The 21,663-nt window shown below is 39.3% G+C and overlaps 1 protein-coding gene across 1 annotated transcript in view; it reads right to left on the bottom strand.

The window, feature by feature from the left end:
* RAD18 (RAD18 E3 ubiquitin protein ligase) overlaps window positions 1-21,663 on the bottom strand; it is a 207,545-nt gene that overhangs the window by 70,014 nt on the left and 115,868 nt on the right. The window contains exons 9-11 of the mRNA XM_007945846.1: window positions 21,125-21,185; window positions 14,733-14,870; window positions 10,046-10,220 (exon numbers count right to left, since the gene is read on the bottom strand). Of these exons, the coding sequence (XP_007944037.1) occupies window positions 10,046-10,220; window positions 14,733-14,870; window positions 21,125-21,185 (374 nt within the window). The remainder of the gene's footprint in view (window positions 1-10,045; window positions 10,221-14,732; window positions 14,871-21,124; window positions 21,186-21,663) is intronic.

Genomic DNA, 21,663 nt, shown 5'->3' with positions numbered 1-21,663 from the left:
TATACCCATGTTTGCTTTCACTGACAACTCAGCACTGTATATGCAAAAGGCTTCATATTTGTTGTCTGTACTACTTGGCAGTTTCTTAAAACATTAAATATACACCTACCATATGACTCAGGCAGTCCTCTCCTTGGTATGTTATTGTTGTGTTCCAACTCATAGAGACCCTACATGACAAACTAGAACTGCCCCATAGGGTCCCCTAGAGTATAATCTTTACAGGAGCAGATCACCAGGTCTTTTCTACCACGGAGCTACTGGTGGGTTCAACCACTGACCTTTTGGTTAGCAGCTGAGCATTTAACCATGGCTCCACCAGGTCCCTTTCTCCTAGGTACATAACCAAGCAAAATTAAGCATTTGTCCATACAAAGACATGTATGTGAGTGTTCACAGAAGCTTTATATGAAATTGCCAAAAACTGGAAACAACTCAAATGTCCATCAGTGGCTGAGTGGATAAACAAATTGGAAATCCATACAATGAGTGCTATTCAGCAACAAAAAGGAACAAATTATTGATAAAATATTACGGATGAATTCCTAAATATTTACACTGAGTGAAAGAAATCAGATTAAAAAAAAAGCCTACATACTATATGATTCCATGTAAAAAAAAAAAAAAAAAAACTCTAAAAATGCAAATTAATCTACAGCAACAGAAGCAGATCATTGGTTGCAAGAGAATATGGAGGGGAAGGGTATGAAGATACATTTTGGAGTTATGGGTATGCTCATTAATTTTGATGATTTCCCAGGTATCTGAACTCATCAAATTGAACAGCTGTATAAACCAGTACAGGGAGACTAAGGTTATCTACCTTTGACATCAAATTGTGTGGTGGGTAACAAATCACACACAAAATGCATCCGGTGGAAATCCCAGCAAGGCGAGACTCCAAATACATCTCACCCTAAACAGGCATAGAAAATAGGATTTACAATATATCACAAAATGGGTGATGACTAGAGTCACACCCTCCAGCAAGGCAGGACTCAAGATGCATCCCACCCTACACAACCACAGGGATTAGGATTTATAATATATCATAAAATGGAGGACGATGGCTATAAGGGCCATATTAAGCAATTCACTGCACTGCAGGCCACCTCCTGGCTCTTCTAGCCATTCTCCCTTTCACATTTGAAGGATTAATTTGCCATTCCCAATCATTTTACCAGTCCTGAAGTCATTAACAATTAGTCCTTCAGTAGGACAAAAGTCCTAAGGGTGAAGTTACTCAGGTAACAGCCATTGAGGGCTGCTGCAAGTATCCATCTGCTGATTTGATCAGGTACTCCAAAAGTTTGTCTCATTATCACCCCCTTTCTTGCCTCTGATAAAATTTCACTGAGAGAATATTATTCCCTTGCTCTGAGTCTCTCTTTAGGTATCAGCATAATGTTAGATTCCCCCACTGCATAACCCATTTATTCATTCCATCATCTTTAGCTATTCTCTCTCCTTCTTTCCATTTGTCATTTATTTTTACCCAAACTTTCCCACCTTGGGAAGGGACATCAAGTTCAGCTGCTGTGCTAGTCCAGGTTGCTGGTAACAAGACCAGTCTAGCAGGTGCTTCCCCCTCAGTCCACTCCCATTCATGCTGGGCATGGCTACGTAGGTGTAACACTAGTGGGCTATCTCGACCACTAAGCAAGATGGTAGTATTCACTGTCAGCCCCAATTTTGCCAGATGGGGGGAAGGTACAATTCATCCCATAAGGCCCTTGGGAATTCTGGCGTACAGGTTCAGGGGCATAGTTACAGTCTTTTGCTTAAGGTTCACCCCTGCCTCTGGCACCTGCACCTGCATCCCGGGTCCTGGGACCAGAGCTTCTGGCAGGAAGTAATGTCAGGTGATGTGGAGAAGAATTGTACAGTAGTACCAGCATACTCCCCAACCTCTTCTTCCTCAGATCCCCCAGAAGAACGCAGCAATCTGTCCAGTGATGATTCTCCCTTCACCCCCCTCATGCTGAATGTGAGCATGCATTCATGAAGGCATGTGAGCCAGCCTTTCAGGCCTTTATCTCCCCCTGTTTAGATTTTAAAAATGTTTCAATTGCCCATTCCAATTCTTCATCAAACCATTACTTTGAGGATGATAATGTCCACTTAATATGATGTTTCTTGGCCCATTGCTATACCCTATGGGCTGTAAATTATGTTCCTTGGTCTCAGGAAATATATCTTGGTGGCCCAAACTAGTACAGTATGTTTTGTTCCAATCCTTTAGTGATGTTTGGCATTTCCTTCTGTCACAGGATAAGCAAAGCCCAGTCCAGAATAAGTATTTATTCCTGTGAGGACCCATTTATAGCCACCTGGGACCACTGGTGTCATTGGTCCTATATAATTGACTTGCCAGCTGTGTACAGGGCCTTCCCCCCAAGGAATCTGCCCCATAGCCATCTGTAACCTCTGTCTTTCCTGCTGAAAGACAGAGCAGTCCTAATTGGCATTTTGTGCCTCAGAAGGTGCAAGAGGGATGTGTCTAGATTCAGCCCATCTCTGCACTGCTGCAGCAGTTCCATGTCCATTCATTTCATGGACCCAGTTGGCCACCTCAAGGGAGTGTACCAACATGTCTACTTGCTGATTCCAATCACCTTCTGATCCAAGAAGGGGATTCTTCTGATGGGCATCAACATGGCTTACTCTAAGGCATCCTCTGAATTCCCAGAGTGTTTGCCACAGGTCCATACCTCACACAGATCTCCCCTTAATAGTCTAATTTTCCACTGCACATTTGCCTGACCATATAGCCAGGCCACTGGTCACTGCCCATGAATCAGTAAAAATTCAAACATATGGGCTCTCATCATTGCCCTTCCATGACAGCTAGGAAGACAGCATGCAGTTCAGCCCACTTAGCTGACTTGCTCTTATCTTCTTCAGTCATCTGCTGGTCTTAATGCAACAGCTTTCCTTATCAATTGTTGTCCATGTACCCTAGAGCTGCCATCTGTGAACCAAGCAGCCTTCTGCTGATCCACAGAAAGTTGTTCACAGGGCACTGTCCATGTGGCAATGGCTTCCAGCAGGTCCTTAGGTGGTTCCAGGTTAGGATCTACAGGAAAGGAGGCTACCTGCTCATGGATACGCTGGGTGCCTCCCTGCATTCCTATAGTCACTTGTTCTTGTACAAGCAATTTCCATTTTATGATGGAACTATTTTGGGTACTGCCTTCCTTATTAGAATGTTTCTCTGACATCATCCAAGACATTATGGGTATCTCAGGTCTCATGATGATTTTATGTCCTTCTGTCATTGAGGCAGTCTCAATCATGTCCAATAGCAGATGAGTAATGTCTTTCAAATGATGTATATCATGCTGCAGCATCTGAAAACTTTCTAATCCAGAATCCCAATGGTCATCGTAAGGCAGCACTCTCAGGTTTTTTGCCATAAGCTCCAGTCTGCATAATCACATGTAGCAGATACCTCCAAAATCATGTCTGAACATGGATCATAAGGGCCTAAAGGCAAGGAGAGTGAGACTACCTTCTGTATTTCAGACACAGCCAGTCTAACCTTAGGCCCCTTCAACATTTCACTGACAGGTTTTGGTATGATGGTACATTGGGGTCCTGTGTCCAGGAGTCCCAAGAAGGCTATTTTACCCCACATGCACATATGGCCTCAATTCCCCTGCTGGGGGCTGGACTAGAAGACCCTGGCTCCCTCATCAATCTCTGTCTTCACCAACTAGCTGAGCCTCTGCTTCAATTGGTCCCGGGTAGGAGTTCCCATTAAATTCCTCCCGATTGAAGTGAATAGCATGAACCTGTTCTATGGTATTAATTATACTAAAGGGAGTATCTCTCTTGACTAAATTTTGGAGTCACTAAGTGGGAGCTCTGGTAGCATAGTGCCTAAGACACTTGACTGCTAACCAAAACGGTGGTGGTTCAAACCCACCAGCCACTCCTCAGAGGGAAGATGGGGCAATCTACTTCCATAGTGCTACTGCCTCGGAAACCCAAGGAGGAGTCGCTATGAGTCGAGTCGACTCAATGGCACATAACAACAACAAGAAGTAACACTGGCACTAACCAATGGATTACCATATTTTGTGTAAATCTTCGACTAGGCTACTACCAACTAGTACTATGATATAGTTTATGAGTTTCCAACAAGATGATGAAAATTATGTTTCAAGTAAGTCAAACACCTTATTCATATTCAGATACTGCATTTCAAAATCTAAGAAAATGATAGCAAGATAGACCACTATTTTATTGTACCACTCAGAAAATATTGTGGCCAATTTAACTATAATATAGCACTTCCTTTTTACTTAGAAATTTTACTTTATACATATCCAGATTTTACTTTATACATATCCAGAGAGTTCTTTTAAAATTTTTTAGGCGTAGGTTTTTATCCTACATCACTTCTGTGATATATAAAATACAACTAAAATAAATTGGTATTCTTAAAAGGTCTTCAGATTTAGAATCTCATTCTTCTGAATTATTTTTGACTTCCAGGATGTCTGGGTTTTTCCTCACAAGGACAGCAACCAAAAGCACTAGTGATGCAGCATTTCTCAAAACTACTAAACTGCTGTTTCCAGGAATTTCATCAAAGTCATGGATACCCATTCAGCATATTAAACTTATCATTTTTTTCTTTCCTCACTTGAATTATATGTGGCTGGAAGGCAAACAGCGTCTGTTCAAAGACAGCAAGAAGTGTCTGATTTATTAACATTTGACACCTTAATAATAGTCCTTTACAATATATCAATTAGCCATGCCAAACTGTTACTACTTTGAAATTTCTTCCATTCTATTCCAAGGAATTCATCCATTTTCCTGCTTTCAGTTAGTCGTGTAACAGGCAATTCTTTACACATAGCTCAGTAACAAATGTAATAGTTTTCATCTACTTGTGGGTTTCTTTCTTAGGTCCCATAAAGCACTTAACTGTTTTGCAAGAAAATATGGAATTGTAGTCCTTCGTTCAATGATGACTACTACCTCATTAACATCAAATTGACAGCTTGCTGCTCTGTCTCTGTGACTTTCTTCACACAGAACAACTTTTTTGTTTCAATATATTGTTGAAGACATTTAAAATGCCAAATTAATGTAATGCCAGCAATCCACATAACTCAACTGAAGTGACCACAATAAGAAGAACCATGATAAAGTTCAAGCCCATACACACACTAGCGAATACATCATTGTTATTACCCGGCTATAACAATTTTAAAGGAGTTCTGGTAGTGCCTAAGGCACCTGACTGCTAACCAGAAGGCTGGCGGTTCAAACCCACCAGCCACTCCTTGGAAGGAAGCAATCTACTTCCATAGTGATACAGCCTTGGCAACCCAAGGAGGGGTAGCTATGAGTTGGGGCCAACTTGACGGCACATAACAACAACAACAACAACAACATAACAATTTTAAAGGAGTTCTGGTGGCACAGAGCCTAAGGGATTTGACTACTAACCAGAAGGTTGGCGGTTCAAACCCACCAGCTGCTCCACAGAAGGAAGATAGGGCAATCTACTTCCATAAAGATTTACCACCTTGTAAACCCAGTAGGGGCTGCTATGAGTCAGAATCAACTTGATGGCAGGAAGTTGTTTTTTTTTTTTTATATAGCAATTTTAAGATACTATTAATTATAAGACACATCATAATTTCAAATATTAAAATAAAATTTTATAAAAAGAACATCTTAGAATCAACAAAATGAATGAGATTTACTCACTTATTTAATAAAGGCCTTGTAGTAGGCCCTTATAGAGCCCTGGTGGAGCAATGGTTGAGTGCTCAGCTGCTAAGTGAAAGACTGGCAGTTTAAGCCCACTACAGACTCTGTGGAAGAAAAGACCTGGTGATCTGCTCCCATCAAGATTTCAGCCTAGGAAACCCTATGGGCCAGTTCTACTCTGTCATATAGGGTCACTATGAGTTGGAATCAACTGGATGGCACAAAACAAGGTCCTTGGTAGGAGGTTTTTGAAAAGTGAGTAACACAAATTCACTTCTGAAGATGTTTTATGAGTAATAACAGGAAAGACAAAGGTAGTCAAATAACTGTTATACAAGATGGCATTCACTTAGATAAACAGCTTTGGGAATTCACAGAGAAAGGTGAGATTACTTCCTGCTAGTTGTTGCTGTTAGATGAGGTTGAGTCAGCCCTCGACTCACTCATTGCTACCCCAGACACTATGGAATGAAAATGGTGAGTGAGAAGAATAAGATAAGATAAAGGTTAGAGGAAGGGCTGAAAGAAAAGAGGTGTCCATGAGCAAACCATGTCTTGGAGGAGGTAAATGAATTATTCTTAAGAAATAATATGTGTTTAGCACATTATCAATTTCACTATCGAGAAGATTCTTAAGAAATAAATCTTTCTCTTACAATTAACAGGAAAAAAGAAGTCAGAAATTAAAAGAAACTTTAAATGGAAAGGAAGGCAATGAAAACAAGGTTTTATCAGCAGGCCTCAGTAACCGGGAGACTTCACAGCTATCTCTTGCCTCATATCTCAGCTTTGGTTACTGCCTGATATATGTCGTTTATGTGCAAAACAGTCAGAGATTTTTTACTATTGTCACAAATGCCAAGTGTCAGATAACACGATAGTGAGGAGTAGGTGTGATACTGATACATGCTACAACATGGATGAACCTTCGAAATAATATAAGTCAAAGAAGCCAGTCATACAAGATAATTTATTGTATGATTCTATTTATATAAAATGCCCAGAATAGGCAAATGTATAGAGACAGAAAGTAAGATTAGTGGTTGCCAAGGGTACGTAAAGTTAGGAGGAAGTGAGGAATGACTGCTAAGGAGTACAGGGTTTCTTTTTGAGGTGATAAAAATTTTCTAAAATTGATTGTTGTGATGGTTACACAACTCTGTAAATATACTAAAAAACACTGAATTGCACTTAAATGGATGGATTGTATGGTATGTGAATTATATCTCAATAAAGCTGTTAAGAATTTGCAATTATTATCAGGCAATTCCACTGAACCATGGGTGTGTGTGTTTGTACAGGTTTGTACAAAAATATATACATACATACCTACGTGGCAATGAATATAACAGCTTACATTTAAAAATGTTTTCTTCCTTTAAATATTTTCATCACTGGTATACTCCAGCATCTAGAATAGTTCCTGGTACATAAATATAATTGTTGAATGGATGAGTGCAGTGCTAGATCCTATTATGGACAGAGAGGAAGGGCCAATCTAGCATCGCTATGCCTATTTTGAATTGCTAATAAAATTTCCATCTCAAAATGTTTCATAAAGAAGAACTTAAAGGACCTTTACCAAGAGAAAATCATTACAGATGGACAGAGAAACTGTCTGACATTACTCAGGAGCTTGGTCAGTAGAAAAGTAAAGGACCAATCCCCTAAGGAATTATATGTAAGAATTAGGAGATGCCAAAGTGGCAACAGCAACAGCAGGTGACTGGGGATAAGCTTAAAGGCACGTAACTCTCTTGCAGAGTGAAGAGTTACAATAACGAAAATTTGGGCTAAATTGATCCAAGAAGGTTTACTCCATTTTCCCCTCAGTCATACTTCCTATACCCTTTCTATTAAGCCCTCAGACTGTCTACTGTTTATTCTATTTCCTGTGTCAAGGTATACCTAAAAGCAATGCCACCTTCCTTTTTAATAATCCTCTCACAGTTCAGTGATGCAATGGTCTGAACCCAAGACGTCCACCGAACTCATATTATTTACCATCCTCCAAGCACCAGATAAATAAATTGAATCATGCCTGTCATGTATTCTCCCTTTCAGTTTCCTCCAGTCCCCCTCCAAGCTCACCAAAATTTCCCATTTCACCCTGGCATACTGAAACATCCAGGCATCCCATGATTACAGTAAAAACTAACCCCCACATCCCTTGACTCTGATTTTCTTCCATTTGCACCCTTGTAGTCCTAAAAGAGCTTTGGTGGCACAGCGGCTAAAGCACTCAACTGCAGACCAAAAGGTTGGTGATTTGCACCCACCAACTGCTCCATGGGAGAAAGATGTGGCAGTCTGCTTCCATAGAGATTACAGCCTTAGAAACCTATGAGACCGTGCTACTCTGTCCTATAGGTCACTATGGGTCAGAATCAACTCAACAGCAGTGGACTTTTAGTTTTGGCATTCCTAGAAGACTTGTGTTTAAAAATAAATACTGCCCATTGGTCTTGAAGAAATGGCCTAGTCTAGAATGACTATGCAGCAGGACCATACTCCAGGAGAAAATTCAGGACACCAAGTGTGTTCCCCTCACACAACCTGAAATATAGCATGCTTTTGACTTTGAAAACCTGGATAGGGAGGGAAATTATCCCTTCCTAGTACTTGATTCTGAACGATTTGAAACTATTTCCCAAGACCCTAGGAAAGGGCTCTGGGTATACTCCTCTTATAAAAAAATGGCTTATTGATTTATGTTTCAGATTAGACATACTCTATCATGCTAGGGCACTTTTAGCAAAAATTTTTAAGTTAACAAATACTGAAGATTAAATAATTTCTAAGACATATTCACATTCACATACTATTGGTATACCATTTAAAATTGGTAAAATTCATTCAGAAGCAAGTGACAATACCTACCAGGGTCAAAATGACATTAAAGTTAAGGAATAATTATATTATTTATATATAATTTTAAATTATATTATTTATATAATTTACATATAATTATATATAATTATGGGAGCTCTGGTAGTGTAGTACCTAAGGCATTTGACTGCTATCCAGAAGGCTGGCGGTTGAAACCCACCAGCCACTCCTCGGAAGGAAGACTGGGCAATCTACTTCCGTAGAGATATCGCCCCGGAAAACCAAGGAGGAGTCACTATGAGTCAAATGGACTTGACGGCAGTGAGTCTGGTTTCAATATATAATTACAGGGAGCTCTCGTGGCACAGTGCCTAAGGCATTTGACTGCTAACCAGAAGGCTGGTGGTTTACCAGCCTCTCTGTGGAAGGAAAACAGGGCAATCTACTTCTGTAAAGATTTACCACCTCAGAAACCCAGAGGGGGTCACTATGAGTTGGAATTGACTCGATGGCAGTCTGTTTGGTATATACATTATTTTAATAAAAATAAGACATTAAAGCTAAAGAAAGAGAAGCAAAAGGCTACATGCGGGAAAAACTTCACCAAAGCATGAAGCACATAAGCAGAACGCTTGGAAAATACAGATATCTAACGAAAAGTGAAGGGTCTGGTTAATTATGGTACAGAAACACAAGAGAAGACTATACCATTAAAAATAATAGAAAAATGAGGTAGAAACATGACTAATATTTGTGATCTAAAATGAAACAAAAGAACATAAAGTAGCAGAGAGATACAGACGGATCATGATTTAACTATGTAATTGTCACATCTTTCAAAAATATGTTTTTAAAAATCCTTTGGAAAAAACATTTCAACCCAAAATCTCTAATTTTTAAAGCTTCCCCTTCTACTTGTTGTTCTTGTTGTTGTTTGCCATCGAGTCGGCCCGACTCCTAGCGACCCCTCCTTGGGTTTCCGAGGCAGTTATCACTACGGAAGTAGGATTGCCCAACCTTCCTTCCGAGGAGTGGCTGGTGGGTTTGAACCGCCAGCCTCCTGGTTAGCAGTCAAGTGCCTTAGGCACTATGCTACCAGAGCTCCCTCCCCTTCTACTAGGCTCAGATAAATTTCTCTATTTTTCTTTACTCTCCTATGTAATATCTTTCTAGTCATTTTTACTTCCCAGTGTGGAAATAATTATTATCTCCTTCACTCATTGTCTTGACAAAAATTTCACTGCCAATCATTTACAGGAATGATGCCTATAAAAAAGCCAAAGAGGAGAAAGTAAAGCCACTTTGTGGTCACTGTACATACCCTCTATATCCTGCCCTATCACTGGGTGACACAGCAGTAAAAGGAGACTGGGGAACTCTATCATGCTTCAAAGTTTTTTCTAGTTATTTTTGCTTATCTAACTTAGAATGCATAAGAAATAGATAAGAGATGTAAAACAACCTACTACTATAGGTCACTTACCTATTGCATGAATCTGATTCTACCAGAGAAGAAGCATCTTCTTGGATGTCTGTACAACTAGAAGAATCATCTGCTCTATAAGGCTCCAAATTCCTTGGGCAATCTGGTTCTGACTGAGGGACATGGTTTGTTACCGAGGTCATGTCTAAGAGCTTCATTTCATTACCTTTCTGTCCTAAAAAGGAAAAAAGGAGTGAAATAAATAAAAGAAACAGTTCAATAGCACCTTAAAACTTACAACCTCTTTATGTCTATTATGTCTACGATATTTGATACTGCTATCTGTACTCTGTGAAAAAGAAGTATGGTGCAATGAATTACTTGGTATGGCTTTTCTAATCATAGTCTTAGAAGCCCTGGTAGCATAGTGCCTAAGGCACTTAACTGCTAACCAGGAGGCTGGAGGTTCAAACCCACCAGCCACTCCTCGCAAGAAGTTTGGGCAATCTACTTCTGTAATGATACGGCCTCAGAAACCCAAGGAGGGGTCACTATGAGTCAGGCCCAACTTGAAAGCAGGTAACAACAAACCATAGTCTTTGTAACTCCCACCGGATTACTGGGTGGGACTATGCAAATAAGGTGTGTAGAACTCTGATGCTGGAATTTGTTAGTTTCGTCACTCTGCCAGGCTTAAAATGAGCCTTCCTAGAGGCAGACAGGGGGATCTCACTGCCATCAAGAGAGAAGAGCTGGAGGTGAAGTAGAATGTATCCTTAGACCCGAGATTCTTGTGCTGGACCTCCTTGGCAGAGATGCCCTGGCAGAGAGATGCCCCAACAGAGAGACATCTCAGCAGAGAGATGCCACTAGTGGAACCAAGAGGCACAAGACAGAGCGGTGGGTTTACCTGGCCCACAGAGCAAGAAAACTGAGTGCCTCTGGACAGGAATCTTGCTGGCAGAGTGGGGTGCACCTAGGTGTGCCTATTGGCAGAGCTAAAACAGCTTTGTGACATTTGCCAAAGCAGGGCAGAGGCCAGGTCTGGAGGCCAAAGGCCAGAGAGGTATGCCCGAGGGCACAGCAGGGGGGAGACTGTCCTGACAGAATTGTATTCTGAGCGTGTTCCTGAACCTGAATTGTAGCCTGGTATTTCCCTAATAAATCCCACAATCACGCGTATTATCTGTGAGTTCTATGTGGCCATTGCAACGAATCATCAAACCCAGCAGAGAAGAAGTGCTGTGGGAGGGACGGTTGGTCTCAGAATTGGTAAAAAAACCTGGAGGGTGGCGCTATGTCTGGCATCACAGGAATAAGCCTTGGGCTGCTGATGGTGATTGTGTCTTCCTCTTGTGAAGTTAGAGGAGGTCAGAAGACACCCGCCTCCATGCCCTTTTTGCAAGAAGCATATGTAAAATTGACTAGAAAACTCTAGTGACAGGTAGAGAATAAAAACCAAAACTATAATGACAATACCTATTAAACTGTCCATCCCATGTTCTTCCAAGATTAATTAATTTTAAAACAAAATTTCCTTGAAAACCAGGAGTAGGGAGAACCTTGTAATTCTAATGAAGCATCTATTTATAATATTACTAAGAATTCTTACATGTTTCATTAATTAGAAAATACTGATAAACAATAAAAAGCAAGATGAAGAAAGATTAAAGATGACTCTTTTAATTAATAAGACAACCACAACATTGGTCACTGACTACTGCATAATAGAGAATCTATCTGGACATTGTTCTAAATTTGTTAAAAAGAATCTATTTATGTACCACAAAAAAGGAAAACTAACCAGATACATTAAGTATTTACTATTACTACTATACATCATATTTCTATGCACCTTTTGTCATATTCTCAATTTTTGAGATCTCTTATTGCAGATAAAATCTCTTATTGCAGATCCAGGAAGGGTAGAGGGATGCAGTTACAGTGTTTGCAAGAATATGACCTGCAGGTATGGCTAAGTGCAAGTATGCAAACAATATCTATGAAGGATTCTTTACTGTACAGGACTCTCCCTCTCACTACCTATTCAGGATTTTGCTGGGATTGTCATTTGTGCAATCCTTAATATTCAGGAACTAGATAGATACTTAACATATATGGCACTCCCCTTTCAAAAAGCTTTTCTAAATCAATACAGTTATGATTTGTCTAGAAATAGTTGTAAGTTTTTATTTCACTGGGAGAACAGTATACATCACAAGAGTATAATTTCTATAAATAAGCTCCTGAGGTTGCCAGGCTATCAATAAGCCATCATTACCAAAACAAAACTGTACCTTCTAATGCTGATCTGGGAGAGAGAAAAAGGAAGCTAAGCAAAATGACCTTCCAGGATCTCTAGGATCTTCTGTTGCAAACAGACCCCAGGACCATGACAAGAGGATCCAGTTACCCAGTAAACTCAGTGAACCCAGGCAACGGCATCACTCAATGGGCAGGGAGAATCTAATCAAGCACAGAAACTGGGTACAGGAATTCAACTTAAAACAATCTTCTGTTTTTGTGTTTTATCTACATTCTTCTGTTACTTCTTCTCTTATATAAGCTTCAAGAAGATAAATTTCCTCTTGGGGAAAAACATCATTCAACATTCAACAACTAGTGGGTGCCTAAGGCATCTGACTGCTAACCAGAAGTCTGGCAGTTCAAACCCACCAGCCACTCCGGAAGGAAGGTTGGACGATCTGTTCCCGTAGCGATACCACCTTGGAAACCCAATGCGGTATAGTAAATTACCTGGTATGGCTTTTTCAGCCATAAGTCTCTGTAAACTCCGTGTTGGAATTTGCCATGAGCAACGCAGGAGCTCCCGACTGTTAAAGTTACCCACCTGGGGTATTTCTGTTGAGAGTGGCACAAAGCAATGTTCTGAGAAGTTCACTTTCTCCCAGGTGCTTAGAATTCTGATGTTATGATTAGTTAGTTTGGCCGCTCTGCCAGGCTCAAAAGGAGCCCTTCAAGAGGCAGAAGAAGTCTCTCTGACTGCTGGCTAAGAAAGACATGCTGCTGAGAAACATGCGCTGCTGAGAAAGAGATGCCAAGAGACACACATTGCTGGGAGAGTGACTGAAAGAGACTGTTGGCTGAGAGACGGCGGGCTGAGAGAAACTGAGTGTTTTTCCTGAACTTGACTTGTAGCCTGGTGCTTCCCTAATAAACCTCATAATCTATGAGTTCTGTGTGGCCACTGCAGCGAATTATTGGACCCAGCAGAGAGGTGGTTAGTGCTGCAGGAGGAATGGCTGGTGTCAGGGCTGAAGGGAGATGGCATGTCTGGCCTCACAGGGATAGGCCTTGGGCTACTGATGGTGATTCTGTTCTCCTCTTGTGGGGTTAGAGGAGGTCAGAAGATGTGGCCTCCTTGCCTCTTTGGCACCTAAGGAGGGATCACTATGAGTCGAGTCGACTTGATGGCAGTGAGTTTGGTTTTTTCTTTTTTAAAAGCCAGTTACCCTTCATCCTTGCCCTTAGATCTCAGAATGCAGGACTTCAAATAGGCCCAAACTATGAGGCTGAGACACCAGACCTCCCCACAGACATGCAACATGAAAGATTGCATTTTTACTTCAAAGAATATGCCTCTTGAGGACTTCTGGGTGCACTTCAATGAGCAAGTTTATTCTAAAGAGCAAAAATTACACTGGTTGTACGATAGTATATACAACCCACCTTTTCAGTCAATGTCAATCTGTCTGTTCTCCCCTCTCTCACACTTCCCACCCCTCCAGATATGTGCATTCATGGACAGCACTCTACCAGCAGCAATCACCTATGAGCTCCAGAGATTGCAACATGTATGCACATATACACAGGTAACACATAAGCAAGTAACCATATTCAAGAGAGATTCAACCAACATACATAAACGTTCTCCTGGTATTACCTATGAAGCCAGATTTTCTCAGCAGCTTAACAACTTAACTTTCTAGGAATATCTTTTAGCAACTATACGAACAAATTCAAATTGTTCAAAGACCATGAGGTATATAGTGAGGCAGTAATCTACTACACAGAATTTAGGACAAAAAATAAGGAATGATAGTTGTAATTATACTACATGGCAGCTGTTAAACTGTTTTCTCCCCATTATGATTCCAATTTGTTCACTGCCCCAAAACTCTGGCAATAAAAATATAATATTAATCTCAAAATTTTAAATGAGTTAAAATGAATGTGTTGGAAAACCAGATGGATTAGCTTTAGATTTTTTTAAAATTTTATTTATTGTGGTAAAATACATAGAATAAAAAAAAAAAAATCACCCTTTTAGCCACTTTTAAGTGTATAGTTCAGTGACACTAATAACATTCACCATGTTGTAAGCTCTCAATGTTTTAGCAGAACATTCCATCTGCAACAATGACCAGTGCTCCATAACCAAAATAGTTCATCTCTGAACTATTAGATGTCTTAGGATCTCCAGCAATAATTCCAACACTTGGAAAACATTCTCAAGCTTAAACAACTAAGAAACATGACTTATCATTAACCAAAAGGAGGACAGATTTTAGATACTCTTTCTTCAAGGCATTTTCCCAATCACCTTCCCCAGAGTAATAAACTTAGTTTATATTCAATAATTGCTATATGAAGGTTATTTAAAAATACTTTTGTCCATTTCAAATACCTAATAACTTCAAAGTGAGTATCTCTAATTTTATTTTCTTTCATATTATAAGTAAACAGTGAAATTCAGCATATTTCTGTTTTAATGAAAGTCTCTTACCCATGCATACAGATAACTGCTTTTCTGTAGATTCATCTTCTTTTTTCGCTACTTTTTTTTCTGACATTCCAACCATTTTCTTGTATCCTTTTTTAGCCTGATCCACCAGAAGCTGAAATTCATTCTGATGTTTTTTACCTGAAATTCCAAAGATTTTCTCAGTAAAGCAAGGACTATAATGATTACCCATCCACAACTAACAAGCTGAATATCAAGAAGGTGACAGATGTGTTCAAAAATAGTACTCTTACTGCAATTAATTTAAAAGCTGCCCAGCACAAGAATACAAACATGAAAACAATACAGTATTTCTAAAAGTATTCCATTCTCTAGAGAGACTTTTGACAGAGCATGAAAGACACTGCTTCCTTAAGTGTACCATTAGAGAGGCAAGCTGCAAACCCCAAAGACACCATTCTAATTTCCAAGATACAGAAGAGTATTAACATGAAGAATAGTAATTGGGTTATAAAAACAAAGGAAAGTCATTCCAATTCCCCCATTTTTCTTGCCCATTTTGTATTAAAACCCTGTTAACCCTATTTAACATTCTCAGAAATTCTTCCCAATCTATTTTCCTTCCAGATATCATAACAACACTATTCTTAACTCACTATTACTGTAAATAGTAGTAAGTGAATTAATCCTGACTTCAGAGTCACCATTACTGGTTATATATGATTTTATTCAATAAATAACCTGTCAGCTTTACAGCAGGAGCTTTATGGCAACTGTTTGTGATTCTAAACCATCGTTTAAATAGCTGGGGTTGTGTTTCCTTATCTAGCAATCATAAACACATAAGCTATGGTTCAAAATAATGTCATAAATCCTGAAAAATACATTTTAGAAAGAACTATACTGCAGATAGTTAAAACAAAGCTTTGAAACCATTCTCATGTAGCCTACAATGTACTATTTAACCACTTGGTGTCTTCCATTTTCTCTGTAGCAAAATTCTAAGAATAAATGGGTATAGGGGAAAAGCTGTGCTTCAATTAAAAACTATGCATTGACTAGAGTTACCCTTCTAGGATCTGAGTCTTCCAGTGCCTTTGAGCTATGTTACAACTCTGTAAATAGTAGATAACTGACAGCAATGGAAAACAATCCCTGTCTGTAAAATAAACAAACAAAAAAATAAAACCTCACTGCCATCGAGTCAATTCCAACTCATAGCAACTCCCACTGGATTTCCGATGCTGTAAATCTTTATGGAAGCAGATCTTCCTTCTGCAGAGTTGGCTGGTGGGTTTGAATCAGTGACCTTTTGATTAGCAGCCAAATCTTATCCACTATGCCACCAGAGCTCCCTGTCTATACCAAAAAAAACCAAATTCCCTGCTATCGAATCGGATTTGATCCCTCCTTGGGTTTCCAAGGCAGTATCATTACAGACGTAGGTTGCCCATCATTCCTTCCAAGGAGTGGCTGGTAGGTTTGAATGGTCAGCCTTCTGGTTAGCAGTCAGATGTCTTAGGCACTATGCCACCAGAGCTCCTTCTCTATGTTGTTGTTGTTGTTGTTATGTGTCGTTGAGTTGGACCCAACCCATAGCGACCCCTCCTTAGGTTTCCCAGGTAGTATCACTAGGGAAGTAATGGCCCAAAGTCAGATCTGACTCAACGACATTGGGTCCTTGTCTGTAAATGTGCAAAATTCTGTCTGGTAGAAGTTCAACTGACTTCCTTCCCCAATTGTGGAAGAAGCCAGCTTTGTCTGTATTTGCACATTCATTTTAATGTTTCTCATCTATAAATGTGTCTGTTCTTTGGATTCTCCTTTGAACATGTTATAACATCTTACCAGTCTCGTCTCTAATAATAAGTTGAATAAAATCTTTAACACATTTATTTTATATCTGTATGGGAGTATCGATTTTACCTATTTTTGAAAATTATCCTTTAGCATGAGAAAAAAAGAGCACTAAACTACTAAATACAAAAAAGAAGAGAGAAGCTGGATTCCTATATGTGGATATTTATAGGCCCAGGAAATACATTAGCAAAAGAATGTTCCTAGTTCCAATACATTTATGTGTATGGCACATATATGAAAACTCCCAGTTAAACTAATGTATGAGTTATAAAGCTCATGGTAAATTTTAAGTATGAGTCTGGTTAAAATATCTGCAAAAGAAATATAGGCAGCCCATAAAGATTTAGAAACAAGTGATATTCTTATCTAAAAAGATATAAGCTAGATGATTTCTTTCAAGTCCTATTTCACTGTATGCAGTTTAGAGTAATTATCTGGTACTTCTTCAGCTCCATAGAATGAATGAGTTACCACCACCACCACAATACAGTTTCTATTAGCTAAGGGTAACAAGTGCCTAAGGCACTCGACTGCTAACCAGAAGCCTGGCGATTCAAACCCACCAGCCACTCCTCGGAAGGAAGGTTGGGCAATCTACTTCTGTAGTGATACTGCTTCGGAAACCCAAGGAGGGGTCTCTATGAGTCGAGTCCGACTTGATGGCAAATAACAACAACAACAACAAGCTCTGGATATTGATATTATTTAGTGAGACAGATCCAGGCCTTCAGCAGAGCAGACATTTTCCTAATAAGTCACTCCATTGTGTACATGTGGATCGTGAATTCAAGAACTACTCATGAAACTTGTTAAAGCAATCTCATTAACAGTTAAAGATGATTAATGAATTTGTGTTTTGAAGTAATGAAAGCCCATATTTAAAAGAGATTTTCTTTCTCTCTTCTTAACCTCATCACTCTACCAGTAAGCTGGAAACAAAAAGTAAATGGCAGCCACTGCTCTGGCTGTGGCCCAAGTCCAACAATCCCTGCTCAGAAAGTGATCAATGCCAAAAGATTATGACTAATGAAAATTGTTCTCCCCAATCGCTTCACCTCATTTTAGGAGCTCTGCCATCTGGCAAGGAGTACTCTAGACTTTAAAATCTCAGTTCTGCTGGTTATTTGCCCTGAATCCTCTGGAAAGTTTTAAGTGGCTCAGCTAGTTGTAAGACCTGACAAGTAAGTCTAATTCAACCAACTCAAATTCTTTGAGGTTTTCTAATACTTGAATCATATCACCCTTTCTGCATTTCCAAGTGGAAATAACCTAATTTTTTCTAATGCCAAGTCAGGACTTTCACTCCTTGCTCACCTTAACAACTCTTTTTCAGACCACCTTTTACAACCAGAGTGTCTCTGAGTCTGCACAGTGGTATACAAGACCAAAACTGGCTCTTCAAGAGTGTTACAGATCCACACCCCTCTACAACTGATGTCACTGAGATACTTACCTACTTTAAATCGAGACTAGTTTGGAGTCAGTGAATCCCAAAGTAAAACCCCATTTTTTCTCCATCTACCACCTATGACACCCAAGCAGCTAAATATGGATAGAGAACACAGTACTATATTAACTAACACTCACTAAGGGCTTATTCAGGAACTCTGGTAGTGTAGTGCCTAAGGCATTCGACTGCTAACCAGAAGGCTGGAGGTTCAAACCCACCAGCCACTCCTTGGAAAAAAGGTTGGGCAATCTACTACCATAGTGATACCTCCTTGGAAACCCAAGGAGGGGTCGCTATGAGTCAGATCTGACTCAACGGCAGTGAGTTTGAAGGGTTTATTCATTTAGTAGTGAATGGATGAGCCTCACTTTAAATTCCTAATCCTAAGTCTCAAATGTACGCTGCTGTACAAACCTTCTATCTTTCTCTAATAAGTTTGCTTTGCCATTCTCCAGAATGACTGTTTCATACTTTCTCTTTATTCAAACCCCAATATGCCCTTCTCAACCCTCTCTCAGTTAGCCTAACACTACTTTGAAAATATAGAAATACTTTAAAAGGAATTCTGTCACTTCCCAACCACCATTACACTCGCATCTGTGCACATATAATCTATCTTCCTTTTTGTTAATATATAACTACTGTCCTTACTGTACTCAAAGGCCAAGTAATATTCTAGATTTCATTCCTAAGGCCTTCTCAAAGATGATTCACCCAATTACCTTTTTTCTTTACTGTATCATCAATTTCTCCTTCTCAGATGTTGCAGCTCTTTCCCAGTCCTATTTTGAGAGCCTTTTAGCCTAAACGGACTATTACTAAAGGTGCGTGGTAATGTACCAAACAGTGTTTCTTTGCTATTCATAAGCTCCTACTATTGTTTATACTATAAAATCTTATAAAATAAAATTCATTGACTTTAAGTAGAAAACATGATCAGTTTAAAAAAAAAAATTATCTATAGTCATGACCACCACAATCATGACATAGAAAATTTAAATTACCCAAAAAAGTTTCTTCATGATCCTTTGTAGTCAATCTTCTTTTCTGTCTGCAGCCCCTGGCAGCACCAATCTACTCTGACGCTTTATTTCTGCCTTTTCGAGATTTCATACAAATGGAATCACGCAGTATACTACCTTTTCTTTTTGATGTCTTTCTCTTAACATAATGTTTCTGAGTCTCATGTATGAACAGTTTATTCCTTTTTTTTTATCATTAAGTACTCTTCCATTGTATGGATATATAACAATCTGCTTATTTGGATTTGGGTTGTTTTCAGTTTGGGTAATGAATAAGCTGCTACAGCATTTGTTGACAAGACTCTGTGCAGATGTATGCTTTCAGTTCTCTTGGGTAAACACCTAGGAAAATGACTGGATTGTATGGTAGGTGTATGGTCCACTTGAACAAACTGTTAAGCTGTTTACCAAAGAGGCTATATAATTTTTGCATTTTCAACAGCAATGTATGAAAATTCTAGTTGATCCATCTCCTGGCCAATATCTATTGTTGTTGTTGTTATGTGCCGTTGAGTTGAAACTGACTCATAGTGACCCCTCCTTGGGTTTCCAAGGCGGTATCACTATGGAAGTAGATTGCCCAACCTTCCTTGCGAGGAGTGGCTGGTGGATTTGAACTGCCAGTCTTCTGGTTACCAGTCAAGTGCCTTACACACTACACTAGTGTTACCTATTTATTTATTGCTTTTCTAATAGGTATATAGTGGTATTTCATTGACATTTTAATTTGCATTTTGGAGCTCTGGTAGCATAGTGGCTAAAAGCAGTTGACTGCTAACCAGAAGGCTGGCGGTTCAAACCCACCAGCCACTCCTCGGAAGGAAGGTTGGGCAATCCTACTTCCGTAGTGATACTGCCTCGGAAACCCAAGGAGGGGTCGCTATGAGTCGGGGCCGACTCGACGGCACATAACAACAACAACAACAAGGACTAGCAAGATTGAGCGTTTTTTCATGTGGTTATTTAGCATTTTAAGATCTCAGAAGAGTCTATCCAACTCTCTTGTCCATTTTTTTAAAAATATGGCATATGGTTTCTTTTCATTGAGTTGTAAGACTTCTTTTATGAGCCCTGGGGGAGCAACAGTAAAGCGCTTGGCTGCTAACTGAGAGGTCGGCAATTAGAACCCGTCAGCCACTCTGCGGAAGAAAGATTGTTGTTGTTATTTGCCGTTGAGTCGGACCCGACTCATAGCGCCCCCTCCTTGGGTTTCCAAGGCAGTATCACTACAGAAGTAGGATTGCCCCACCTTCCTTCCGAGGAGTGGCTTGTGGGTTTGAACCACCAGCCTTCTGGTCAGCAGTCAAGTGCCTTAGGCACTATGCTACCAGAGCTACTGTCCATGAATACCCCAAGCTCTTTTTCCTACTCTAGTAAGGCACCAGCCATCACACTCACATCTAGTGCTGGTGTACTTCATCCTCCCTCCTAAAAGAGATCACTACTGACCTGATCCTTCAAAATTTAAGAACTGGAAAAAGAAAACAAATTCTCACAGCAAAATTAAAATGTGCCATTAACTATCTACTATTTGCCAGGCACTTAAATTTAAACTAAAATACAACCAATCAAATAAAAAATAACAACTAATCAACTCACAAAACAGTAAAATGTTGCCTCAGGAAAGATACACAAGAACCATTTAAGAAAAAAGAAATGATAAAGTTGGGAAGTTGGTAACAACTAATAAAATAAAAACTATTTTTGGCACAAACTTGCAAGTTAAAGAAGTGTTCAAATTCTTTATAGAAGTCTCCTCATTGAATGGCTTGAGGACAGGATGGAGAGGCAGTTTCCATTTTAAACCCATCAGCTTCTCATAGAGATACTTTGAAAGCAGAAACTACTTAATATTTGCAAAGTGTTTCGTGATAAGCTCAAAGTAGAATGTTAGTCATAAATCAAAAAAGCAAGCACAGAGTCACAAAAAAAGGTCAATGTCTGAGGAAATAGTCAACTAATATTAAGTCTCTTAAGCAATGCTAACAAGAAAGGTTTATAGCCAGTATTAACATGAACCTTTATTTTAAAAAATTATTTAAGATGAAAACCCTGTTAACTAAAATTCTTGTTGCACATAAAGAAAACATTGCACAACTTACGATATGTACTGTGGATTTCATCTATTTCCTTTTCTGTTTGGTCCTTTGTAAAAACCATGATCTAAAATAATACAGAATAAGCTTAATAAAACAATTTTAAGAAAGACAAAAATGGAAATGATTATTACTTTAAATGAGTAAACTTTAAAATCTCAAATGTGATATTTAACAGACAAAAGTAATCTCTTCATCTCTGTTTACATGGAGCTCGCAAAAAATAATTCTAGTGTATTTCCCTTGAGTGTTTTCATAGTTAGTATACATTTCATTCATTACTTTTTTCTCATCAGTACAAAATATAACACTGATTCCACTATAATATATGAAGAATTAACATGACTAAGTTTCCTATTTTTACTTTTCCATATTAATATAACAAGAAATACTTGAGAGACTTCTGGAAAGATGGCGGACTAGGCAGAAGGATTGCACAGACCCTCTTCAACAAAGAAAAGGGAAACCAATTAACACAGACACAGAAGATAATCATGGACCCATGAGCCTTGAAGGGAAGGATACAGAATTGGACTAAACCCCAA

This window comes from Orycteropus afer, unplaced genomic scaffold (assembly GCF_000298275.1).
Source record: "Orycteropus afer afer isolate SDZICR_OR568_19922 unplaced genomic scaffold, OryAfe1.0 scaffold00144, whole genome shotgun sequence".
Taxonomy (NCBI): Eukaryota; Metazoa; Chordata; class Mammalia; order Tubulidentata; family Orycteropodidae; genus Orycteropus; species Orycteropus afer.
The sequence above is the reverse complement of the archived record's forward strand: the minus strand, read 5'-3'. Positions and strand labels throughout refer to the sequence as shown.